The 11,567-nt window shown below is 34.4% G+C and overlaps 1 protein-coding gene across 1 annotated transcript; it reads right to left on the bottom strand.

Annotated features, from left to right (window-relative positions):
- Positions 1-98: 98 nt before the first annotated feature.
- LOC144841030 (ATP-dependent RNA helicase DHX8-like) lies at positions 99-11,331 on the bottom strand. The gene is made up of 20 exons (XM_078697177.1): positions 11,238-11,331; positions 10,575-10,781; positions 10,098-10,342; positions 9,681-9,766; positions 8,889-9,282; positions 8,447-8,761; positions 7,674-7,859; positions 7,280-7,427; positions 6,973-7,151; positions 6,625-6,819; positions 6,045-6,317; positions 5,569-5,692; positions 4,966-5,147; positions 4,337-4,477; positions 3,603-3,896; positions 3,342-3,470; positions 2,834-3,030; positions 2,042-2,132; positions 1,847-1,935; positions 99-1,430 (listed from the first exon to the last, which is right to left on the bottom strand). The coding sequence occupies exons 2-20, from the start codon at positions 10,666-10,668 to the stop codon at positions 1,208-1,210; spliced, it is 3,585 nt and encodes a 1,194-aa protein (XP_078553303.1). The 5' UTR covers positions 10,669-10,781; positions 11,238-11,331; the 3' UTR covers positions 99-1,207.
- Positions 11,332-11,567: the final 236 nt, after the last annotated feature.

The raw sequence follows: 11,567 nt of genomic DNA, 5'->3' as shown, positions 1-11,567 counted from the left end.
TATAATTAGTCACCAGTAAGCAACAGGTCAAACCTTATGGTCAAGACTAGAGGTCAAACCTATGGCCAATAACACAAATACCCTAGAAAATAAAAATGTGTGTTTTTACAATCTAATATTATTAATAATGTCATTAAATAAAATTCCACTTTCTCACCTTCAAACGAGAGAATCAGATTTTGTTACATAATTCAAAATTATATTTCACATACTGTATATCAACAATTGACTCTTCGTTTAGTATTATCTTATTTAAAAAAACAATAATCAAGAAATTGAAAAACAACATTCATTGACTTTTTTTAACAAAATGTATATTACAAGTTTTATTTAGCTTATAGTAAATTTACAGTACAATTAGAAAAAAAAATATTTGTGTTACATTTTTTAAAATTGTCCACGGTTTTGAAATGACAGATGAATACCCCTCCTCTAAACCACACAAAAAAAACCCCAAAACCATCCCACAATTATTATTTTTCTGCCCTACATTATTCATTTCCCTCACAGTTCATAATTCTTGGTGCATAAAACTGCAGTTTCTTATAATAAAACTCATCAATAAAAATCAACAAGACCCAGCAGGAATTTAGATTCCTATTTTCCTATTTACTGTATTTTGTATTTTTAGCGATTATGTTATATTACCAATAGACAGTTTTCAGTTTTTTTCAAATCATCTTAGACACAAGACCTTTATGGCAAGATGCATTTTATATTGTTCTATCCAAATCCAAATTATTGATGCTTATTTGTAAACTATTTGACTTCATATCATTTCCTTCATTTAAAACTGCAGAGATTTAATTGCCTCTAATCGATGTCTTGATATTCTCCAGGAGTTTAGCTCTTTATAATAACTGTAAGGATTTAATTACGTCTAATCGATGTCTTGATATTCTCCACAAGTTTAGGTCTTTCTAACAACTTCAGTGACTTAATTGCCTCTAATCCTATGTCATGATATTCTCCACAAGTTTGGCTCTTTCTAACAACTTCAGGGATTTAATTACGTCTAATCGATGTCTTGATATTCTCCACAAGTTTAGGTCTTTCTAACAACTTCAGTGACTTAATTGCCTCTAATCCTATGTCTTGATATTCTCCACAAGTTTGGCTCTTTCTAACAACTTCAGGGATTTAATTACGTCTAATCGATGTCTTGATATTCTCCACAAGTTTAGGTCTTTCTAACAACTTCAGTGACTTAATTGCGTCTAATCCTATGCCTTGATATTCTCCATGAGTTTGGTTCTTCATATTTGTTGTAAAGTGGTTCTAAACGTTGTTGCTTCTTCTGCTTGCTGAGTTTAGTCGGGTCAGAGAATTTGTAGAACGCCGGAGCAAACTCAACTAACCACTTGGGGTCAATGGTCGTGACCTCTCTCATATATTCTTTGGTAGTAAGCACAAGTTCATGATATATAACCCTACAACAAAACAATCAGCTTATTATTAACAACCTGCAAATATTGGTATTTATTTATTTCAAATTGGGAAATAAGTAAAACACATTTTATTTTAGGATGATTGTGAAACAACCACAAGAAATTAATTTAAATATCTTTTAATGTTTGTTTCAATTTCATTACTAAAGTTTGGTAATACAGTTAACTCTCCCAATACCGGACACCTTTGGGCTGGCCTAATATGTCTAGTTTTCTAGAAAGTCTGGTATTCGGAATGTGGTTCTAAAGGTAAACATGAATTTGGAACATTTTAGATGTCAAGACAAGTCTGGATTTGGGAGAGTTTCTTGTTTTCAGTAAGACCGCACTTGTCCATTACCAATGAAAATAATTGTGTTTCAAAACAATCTGTATGTCTGAATAAATGAATTACTAACCAATCTGGTTGCCTGTTGAACAGAGAGCTTGAAGGATGAATGTATACCACCTGTTGATCACAAAGTGTGCGATAGCCTTCTTGTGGATCCTGTAAACAGATAAACACACTGTGTCAAGTGTTCTTAGGAACAAGGTTTAATGTAAGTTAAACATCTTTGTTTGTTCTTTCTATTTTAAGAAATCAAAATGTGTACCTTTTTAGCAGCATTGCTGAAGAAGCCACTAAGCAGGGCTTTCTGCACCTTAGCTGTTGTCTTACCACAGGATACAACATCTAATTTATGCCTAAAAATGCACAACAAAAAAGGGGTAAATAAGGTTTTAAATATTTTATTTATTTTCGGATTTTTATGTTTTTTCAAGATTTACTGGAGCAGGATAGCATGAGTACTATAAGTGCTTGTCATATTAAATTCTTTTTTAAACATATTCAATTTGTGTAGTTTCATTTTCGTTTTTGATAAACAACAGAAACTTTGAATAACAATTTCATATGAGTCAACATTGTCAAAAGACCATTACACTTTACTTGCATTACGCAACTAAAAGTACAGTATATATATATATGTAATACAACGCCTAGAGTACTTAAGTTATATACCAATAACACAGGTTGTTGTACTCTAGGCGTTGATTTCAGTTCTGATGATGAGAATAGTATTCTCGAAACATGTCATGGTATTTTAAGGCAGTTTGCCTATTCATCAAATGCATCACAATCTTGATTTTAACTCGAAAGTTTGGTGGTACCATACATGATTTATCTAATATATAATACAGTAGAGCACCTACTCAGGGGACACCCTTATTACAAGAACACAACTATTCAGGGTACACTCCTATTACAGGGGCACTTTCCCATGAAACAAACAAGGACAATATATTCTTTAACACTATGGCTAACCCCCCATTGAGGGAACACTTCTATTGAGGGGACACTTTGTTTTCTTGAAGTTGTCCCCTTAGTTTTACTGTATTAAATTTACCTATCCATAATTCCCAGCAACTGTTTGCGGACATCTTGTGACCTTCTTAACGTCCTTGCTTGTACAAAGTTTTCAAAACACCATGGATTCGAAAACTTGTTATTCTTCCACGAATTGTAGACGGCTAATAGCGTTAAATGATCGCCCTCTTGCTGGTGGAATTTAGCCTTCCGTTGGTCAGCTATTGCTTGCTTATCCTAATAAATTAAAGTTTAATAATCTTAAACAGGGATTTATCAAGGATGCCGAACATATGTACCCTTAAAAATGATATATTTATGATAGGAATGATTCCAAAATCATGACATGGTGATGACACAAAACAGATTAAATCAATTTTCTTACCTTTATATTCTACCTAGAGACAGTTGTTGGTAATAAACAGAATTACGTAGGGTTATCATTATACTCTCAAACAAAAGCATTTGTTTATTCACAAAAAAATGAAATCAATGGTTACTGGAATATCACACTGGCCTTCATGTCAAAAGAAATGTTTAACACTTACCTTTGGCCGATAAAACACATTCTGTACAGAAAGCATAGATACAATTGTAAGGATCTCATCGCTACAGCCTAAATGTACAGACATTATCAACACTTTAGATAACATAGGTTCTAATGGAAACTCAGCCATCTGAATAAAAACAAAAATGAAAACATAACAGCAAAAATATTTAGCAAATTTTTTAGTAAATGATTATTATTAATGTGTGCTAAAATAATAAGTATGATAATTGACGAATAATTTATGAATATTAACACTTACCCTTCTTCCCAGTCTAGTGAGTAGGCCCTCATCATCCAGAGCACTAAGTGAGTGCAGCTGTTCCATAGCCGTGATGAGTGTTTCCATGGGTGGAGGATCCATAAAATCAAATGATAGAAGATCGTTGATTCCCATAGCTTTGAGCGATAGAAGCGTGCTAACTAGATTGGTACGCTGAATCTCAGGTACGGCTGTCGTTAACATCTCATCACGGTACGCTCGTTCTGTGTAGAGGCGATAGCACTTTCCTGGACCTGTACGCCCAGCTCTTCCTGCTCTTTGCTTAGCTTGAGCCTGTAGAATAAAATGTCTATTATTACCATCACATTAAAACATGAGCTTCCATCAAGGCTGATTATGGAAACTTAACATCTGAATGGTTTTATTTTTGTGGATATTTTTAAAAAATTAATAAAAATAAATATACTCTACAATAATATACTCATTGTTTTACGTTTTTAAAACTGTTTTCTCTCATAAGTCAGAACTGACTAGTCATGTTTAACTACAAGAGTGTGCTTAAATAAATAAATACAAAATGTTGGCTATTTGATTTAAAATGGAATTTGAAATTGAAGGATATGTTGAAAGGACACAGTAAAATGATGCAAGAAAGTGGTAGACTGGAATCATAGTATGTACCAAGGGCGTGTCAGTAATCTAGGAAGAGGGATGATGTCGATGATGATGATGATGATGAAAGGTCAGTGTAAAGAAATTCAGCATTATCATACCTGTGAAATAGGAGTAACAACAAGCTGGTCCATTCCAGTCTTGGAGTTGTATACTTTTTGTTTGACAAAACCTGGGTCAACAACGTAGTAGATGCCATCAATTGTTAATGAGGTCTCTGCTATGTTTGTAGCTATAACAACCTATGAAATGCAACATAAAAGAAATAAACATTTTGATTGGTTGATTGACAAAGCGATGGAGTGAGAAATAAAAGAAGCCCAAAATATTAATTACTGCAAATAGCAAACTGGTCATACAGTAAGTCTTAAGCCTCATGACAGCACAAAGGTCCAAATTTAAAAGATAAAAATGTGGTAAACCTACACCAAAACATAGAGGGTGCTATAAAAATATCAGTCATCAGCATTTATAAGTAAACAAGGGGTTTGCCAGTTGCTTTTTAAGCATAGCCTAGCCGATTTGCCGTGGATGGAAATAAAGGCATCATTTAGCTTTATTTATCCAAAAGGGACCTAGTGTAGGGACCTGTAAGTTTATACACTAAAAGAAAGTTTTTTTTGCATAGCCAAAACAATCAAAATTGAACCTTTATGGAGAGACCACTCAAAACATAAAAAAACTCCAGTGATCTGTCACTTAATTTAGAAAAACAACAAATTCAATATACCTTTCTGCTACCAGGTGGTGCTGGATCAAATATTCTAGTTTGCATTTCACTGGGAAGTGAGGAGTAAACCGGAAGAATGATGAGTTCAGGAACTTCTGCTCCCATTGACTTCATTCGTTCAAAAAGAATCTCACAAGCTGTGTCAATCTCTTCTTGACCCGTCAGGAACATCAGAATGTCACCTTTAGATAAAAAAGAGAAAGGTCAAAAACATTTCATCTTGCACTACAAACAAGTTAAATCAGTCAAATGTATTTGCAGACAACTTACCTGGTGGTTCAGTTAAATGTATTTGCAGACAACTTACCTAGTGGTTCAGTTAAATGTATTTGCAGACAACTTACCTGGTGGTTCAGTTAAATGTATTTGCAGATAACTTACCTGGTGGCTCAGTTAAATGTATTTGCAGACAACTTACCTGGTGGTTCAGTTAAATGTATTTGCAGACAACTTACTTGGTAGTTCAGTTAAATGTATTTGCAGGCAACTTACCTGGTGGCTCAGTTAAATGTATTTGCAGACAACTTACCTGGTGGTTCAGTTAAATGTATTTGCAGACAACTTACCTAGTGGTTCAGTTAAATGTATTTGCAGACAACTTACCTGGTGGTTCAGTTAAATGTATTTGCATAACAGTGATCAATGAAGCATCTAGGTAATCAGTTTCTGCTTCCTTTGTATATAGTGTTTCAACGGGAAATGTACGACCAGGAATGGTAAAGATTGGCTACAAAAATAAAACATGATAGGTGGTTAACAGTTACCTGTCTCAATTCTGCAATGAATTGATTCTATTTATTTGAATGAGCACTTATTTAGCTCTTCTTGTTAGGTGATCCAGATTCTGCTAACAGTTAGTGCTAATCGGTAAAAAGTTCTCACACAAATATCTCATGGTTAGATTACTTGTCAGGGAGGCCAGCATCAGAACCACCTGTGGGAGCCTACTCAACCTCATACTATTTGTATCTTTATCACTGTTTGCTTATGTTGTCTTGTTTGTGTTATTGTTAACATTCACTGTGTGTAAATATATGAGAAATAACTATTTCAATGAATGAGAGAAAACAGTTACTTACTGCTTCGAAGAAATACTGAGAGAACTTAACAGCATCCAACGTTGCGGATGTTACGATCAGTTTCATATCTGGCCGTTTCTTAATTGCTTTCTTCAGAAGGCCGAAGAGTACGTCCGTATGAATGGTCCGTTCGTGGGCTTCATCAAGCATAATGATGTTATACTGGGATAGATCAGCATCGATGAGGCACTCTCGGAGCAACATACCCTCTGTCATGTATTTGATCTTAGTTTCAGGGGAGGTGCAGTCCTCAAAACGAATTGTGTAACCAACCTAGAAAAGATCACATTATTAAGTCAATGTTTAGATAATTATAAGCATCAAACCAACATTTTCTGAAGCTGTTGCCTAATCAAGGCAGCATGATGTGGTGTACATGTAGCGTGCGTACTGTATTACCTGGCAGCTTTTGCATGGTTACCCAATGTCAGTATTGACTAAATGCTGTTGTATAGTGTTTACACTGTATTACCTCGCTCTGCACTGTTAATAATTTTAGGCTTCTTACTTTGCCCATTTTCATAGAAATTTGAATACTGTGTAAATACAAATTTAAAAAAAATAGCAACATTAAAGGTACCTCTTGTCCCAGTCGACAACCAAACTCCTCTGACACTCTTTTAGCAATGGACATAGCAGCAACACGCCTAGGCTGAGTACACCCTATCTTGCCTGTAGTGACATACCCTGCCTCTGCTAGGTACTGCGTCATCTGCGTTGTCTTTCCAGACCCTGTCTCACCAATCACAACTAAAATTTGATTTTCTTCTACAGCCTACAAAAACAAAAAAATGAGAATTTAGACTAAGAGTGTTTTCTCCTGGCATTGGAGGCTATAAAGAATACATTTATTTAGGCCAGGAATGTGGATCCTGTTACTGGAAGCTAGATCGAATAAATTAACAAACGGAGCCTCTTTTCAACCCACCTGTACTAGTTGATCCTTCAACTTGTAGATTGGAAGACTCTGTCGCTGTTCAATAATTGACATCTTTGTTTTCCTTCCGTATGATGCATTGCTGCCACCAAACGCCACCTTCTTCCATTCGGGCATCTCAGGGGCTGGCATAACCATGTTCTTTACATTCGCAACTAGCGCTCGTTCACCTGAATGATGATATGTGTATTCATTAGTTAAAGCGATAAATAATATTTTTTTTATTTTTTATGCTTTTTAATTAATGTTATAAATTCAAAATATTTATTGATACAAAAATACAAAAATCGACAATTACTGTTTGGCATGGGATCAATCCAGTTTTTGTTCATCCCTGTAGGAATATTTTCAGATTCCGCTCTTTCTTGGGCAATCTTTACCTCCCGTCTTTCCTTTGCGAGGGCGCTCTGCATCATAGCTGCCTTTGACAGCGTTCCATCAGGATTCTGAAATTATGAAAAAAGTTTTTGTATGTTTTTCATAATATAAAACTATAGTACAAACTATGAAATCCACAATTGAGTTTAAGATAAACAAAGATGAGGCAAGACATTGAGAAATTTTGATAAACAGATAAAATTTGAAATATGGTTTCCATATTTGTTTACTGTTTGTCTTATATTATCTTGATATTAGACTAGAAGTGAATTCAGTAATTGAAAACATTTGTTTAAATGTTACGGGCATAATACCTTGACAATCCTAACAGGACTGAGTTCCAAGCTTTGACGTCCATGTCCACGTAGAAACGGTGGTTCCTCTTCCACCAGTTCAACCTCAACATCTTCATCAGACTCATCTCCATCTTTAGTTAGAATTCCTGTATCTTCATCGTAGTTAGGAAGCTCAGTCACATGGATACAATTGGCAGACCTCATCTAAAAGAAATGTAACACACATACAATGTCACAAACACATACAATGTAACAAACACATAAAATGTAACAAACTCATACAAAGTCACAAACTCATACAATGTCACAAACACATACAATGTAACAAACTCATAAAATGTCACAAACACATAGAATGTTACAAACACATAGAATGTCACAAACACATACAATGTAACAAACACATACAATGTCACAAACACATACAATGTAACAAACTCATAAAATGTCACAAACACATACTTAAAAATATATGAGCATGCACAGAATGACAGTTAGACTCAATAGCTACATATTTACATGGCCATTCCTTAATTCAACATACCATTGTTAATTTATATATATATATTAATATACAGTATTGTATATTTCCTATTATAGTATTAGCTGTTTTATGTTGTTTAGTTATTTTAGGTCTTCAACCCTGTACAAGCTTTTAGCTTTTTGTTGTTGATCCTTTTCATCTTTTATGCATTTTATCTTTGACATGTTTTATAATAATTTTATTATTTTTTTTTATTAATAAAATGAATGAAATGAAAATGATAGTGTAATAAAAATGTACTACAGACCTGTTGTAACTCCCATTTCTCTGGTGATGTCATCCGTTGCACTCTCTTTCTGATTCCATTATCCTCAATATCTGGCACGTTCACTATTGGCATGTTGGATGGACGATCAGGATTCCTTAAACTTTCCTCAGATTTTGACGTCTCTTCTAATGCATTACGACGCCCTCTAGGGTTTAAATCTTCCCCAGTTTCTTGATTGACATCCTTCATTGAGAGACTAATCTTCGTTCCTGATATGCTAATTATTTTGACCTTTACTATCTGACCTTTTGCAACTACATCACTGACATCAGACACTCGTCCCTCTCTTCGTAACTGGTAAAAATAAAACAAGTACAATATTTTGGGATATAAAACTAATACCTGTTACTGAACATTTAATATTTTATCTTACAAAAGGTTACAGTGTATATATGATGTTTCTTTTACACAAGATACTTACCTCTGAGATATGTACAAGACCTTCGCATCTTCTCCGCAACCCTTCTAGTTGTACAAAGCAACCATAAACCATAACACTTGTCACTTTGCCACCATATATCTCGCCCACCTCAGGATCCATGGCGGGTGCTTTTGTCACAAACCTATCGTCATATTTTTTGCTAGAATCTTTGTGTTTTCGTGAGTAATCTCGATCTCTTCCTCTGTCCCTGCTTCGACTACGACTCCTCCTTCGTTTTTCTCGGCTCCGACTTCGATCTCGTCTTCTGTCTCTACTCGATGAACGAGATCTTCTTCTTCCTTTCTTGTCCCGTTTATGTTTATCACGTGACTTATCTTTTTCTCTACTTCTGCTGCGACTTCTCTTCTTTTTCTTACTTGATCCTGAACTTTTTCTATTTTACAAAAGAAAGAAACAATCAATTTTGTTCTTTGGAGTTAAACCAAATTGGAAGTCGGTGTTAAAAAAATAGTTGAATAGAAACCAGATGAATTTATTTCAACAAATGAATTCATGTTCCTAGGTTTATTTTACTGTAGTGGAACGATTTAAGGGTCGTGTCAAAAGTGTTTTTTGCTACAATTTTTTTTTTTGCTTTGTCTGTTTGAAAATGGCATCCCCGACACAAGAATTTTGCTTTTCAGGTGATACCACCATTTTTGGAAATAAATTGTTTATGATAAATGTCTGGAATTAGACAAAAAACTAATATCGATTATTCTGCATGTTAAAAAATAAATGTCAGTAAGATTCAGACATGGACAAAGAGAAAGTATGATAAATAAATCTTACTCAATTGGAATGATACCCTTTGGTATCAGTGCCTCAAGTTCATTCATAATATCATTAGCAACATCAATATCCTCACTCTTTGTAACCTATGAATAAAAACAAAAGTATATAAGAAACAATTAAATTGAAGTGCTTGTAATATCTCTACATATTAAACTGAATAGAATAGAGTATCATGGCAAATTCTGTGATACACCATCTCATGTCTTTTACATGTGATGACTGTATCATAAGCCCTAACCTAACCTTCCAGGTACCACATGTGATATACACACTGTAATTGCATAATTTTTCTATGATATAATGGTGTATGTGGAGATAATTGAGTGAAGGGGTAAAATATGGTATTATCTCAAGTTATTTTGATCAGTGGAAACCAATGATTTGTATAAAACACTATCAAATGTTGTAACTTACTTGTTTCTCCTCATCTGGCATGCAAAGACCAGGAAAAGCTTCTCTTTTCTGCTCTGCCTTTGTTTTTTCTTTAACAACTTTAACTACAGATGAAGTGCTTGGTTCTGCCTTTGATTTCATGTGTTGTATCAACCGCAGAAGATTTCTAACAAACGATTCTTGAACTTCGACCCCATTTTCTTCTAAAGCACCTTGGAATGTCTCAACTGTATCATTTTTTTCGGCAAGATCAATCAAGAACTCAGCTGTAATATTTACAATTTATTATTAGGTTGTTCAACTTTTTAAAAAGTAAAAAAATAAATGAATGAAAACTATTACACCATTTTAGTTAATTAAATTGATCTTGAATAAAATATTTCAAAGTTAACTGTCTGACTAAACAGTAGTCTAAGTGACCTTTTTAAATATATTGATTGATCGGTGTCATCTTGAATTGAAGAAACCATTAGGGGAGAATGCTGTATTTGTTCTTACCAAGGTCTTTGTCATTAACCCCAAGATGGTTCTCAATTTCTGTGCACACTTTTGACACCAGCGATAGATGTTCAAGCTTGCGTAGTTCGTCCATTTCAATGTTTTCTTGCAACTGCCTTTCTTTATTTTTATTCTCGAACAAGCTTGATTTAAGATTGAATATAGTTCAGCAATGCAACATTGAAGAAGCTCAATAAAATTGATGAACTAAAAAGAAAATTATTATTATTATTATAAATCACATGTATGGACAACTCAACAGTAATTAGTAATGTATTGGACGCCAGGCTAGTTAGTTTAGGACTACTGTATTGCTTTCCTCTATATCCTCCAAACTTGACATACTGACACTGTAGGCCTAGTCACTGCTTTGTTTGTTGTAGTTCCGATACGAATCACCCCCTCGGGAGACTTAACTGAATTAATAGGCTACTATACATAGGCCTAGTAGTAGTAGTAGGATGGGTGCGAAACAGCAGTAGCGCCCTGCCAGCTCAGTCAGGGGTCAGACTAGAGAGTCTAGGCTCTAGCTAGGCCTAGCCTACTTACTAGCCTACCTAGTCTAGAGAGAGAAGAAGCTAGGCCTAGGACGGTCAGAAAGATCAACATGATAGCTTAAACAAAGCACAACAAATTAAGAATAAAATATAACTATATACTGACTATATGTTAAATAATGGATATATATGTATTGATAAAAAACTTGAAATGCTTTTCACGTTTCACGAAACGTTCACTCGACAATTTTTTTTCGATCAACAACAAATGTTGTATGTAGAGGGCGCAAATCGCCAAAGGAGAAAACTTATATTGCGTTTAGGGATAGGATGTGTGTATCACGTTATGTTTGCGTCAACGTTACGTATCCGTTTTCATAATATATTGAATTTGATGATCGATCTAATGATTAAGCTTCTGATAACGCTTATATAATATGTAATAAATAAATAGAAATCATAAAATTATGCGCAACACTAAATTTCGAAAACAAAA

Source organism: Antedon bifida, chromosome 4 (genome assembly GCF_963402885.1).
Source record: "Antedon bifida chromosome 4, ecAntBifi1.1, whole genome shotgun sequence".
NCBI lineage: Eukaryota > Metazoa > Echinodermata > Crinoidea > Comatulida > Antedonidae > Antedon > Antedon bifida.
The sequence above is the reverse complement of the archived record's forward strand: the minus strand, read 5'-3'. Positions and strand labels throughout refer to the sequence as shown.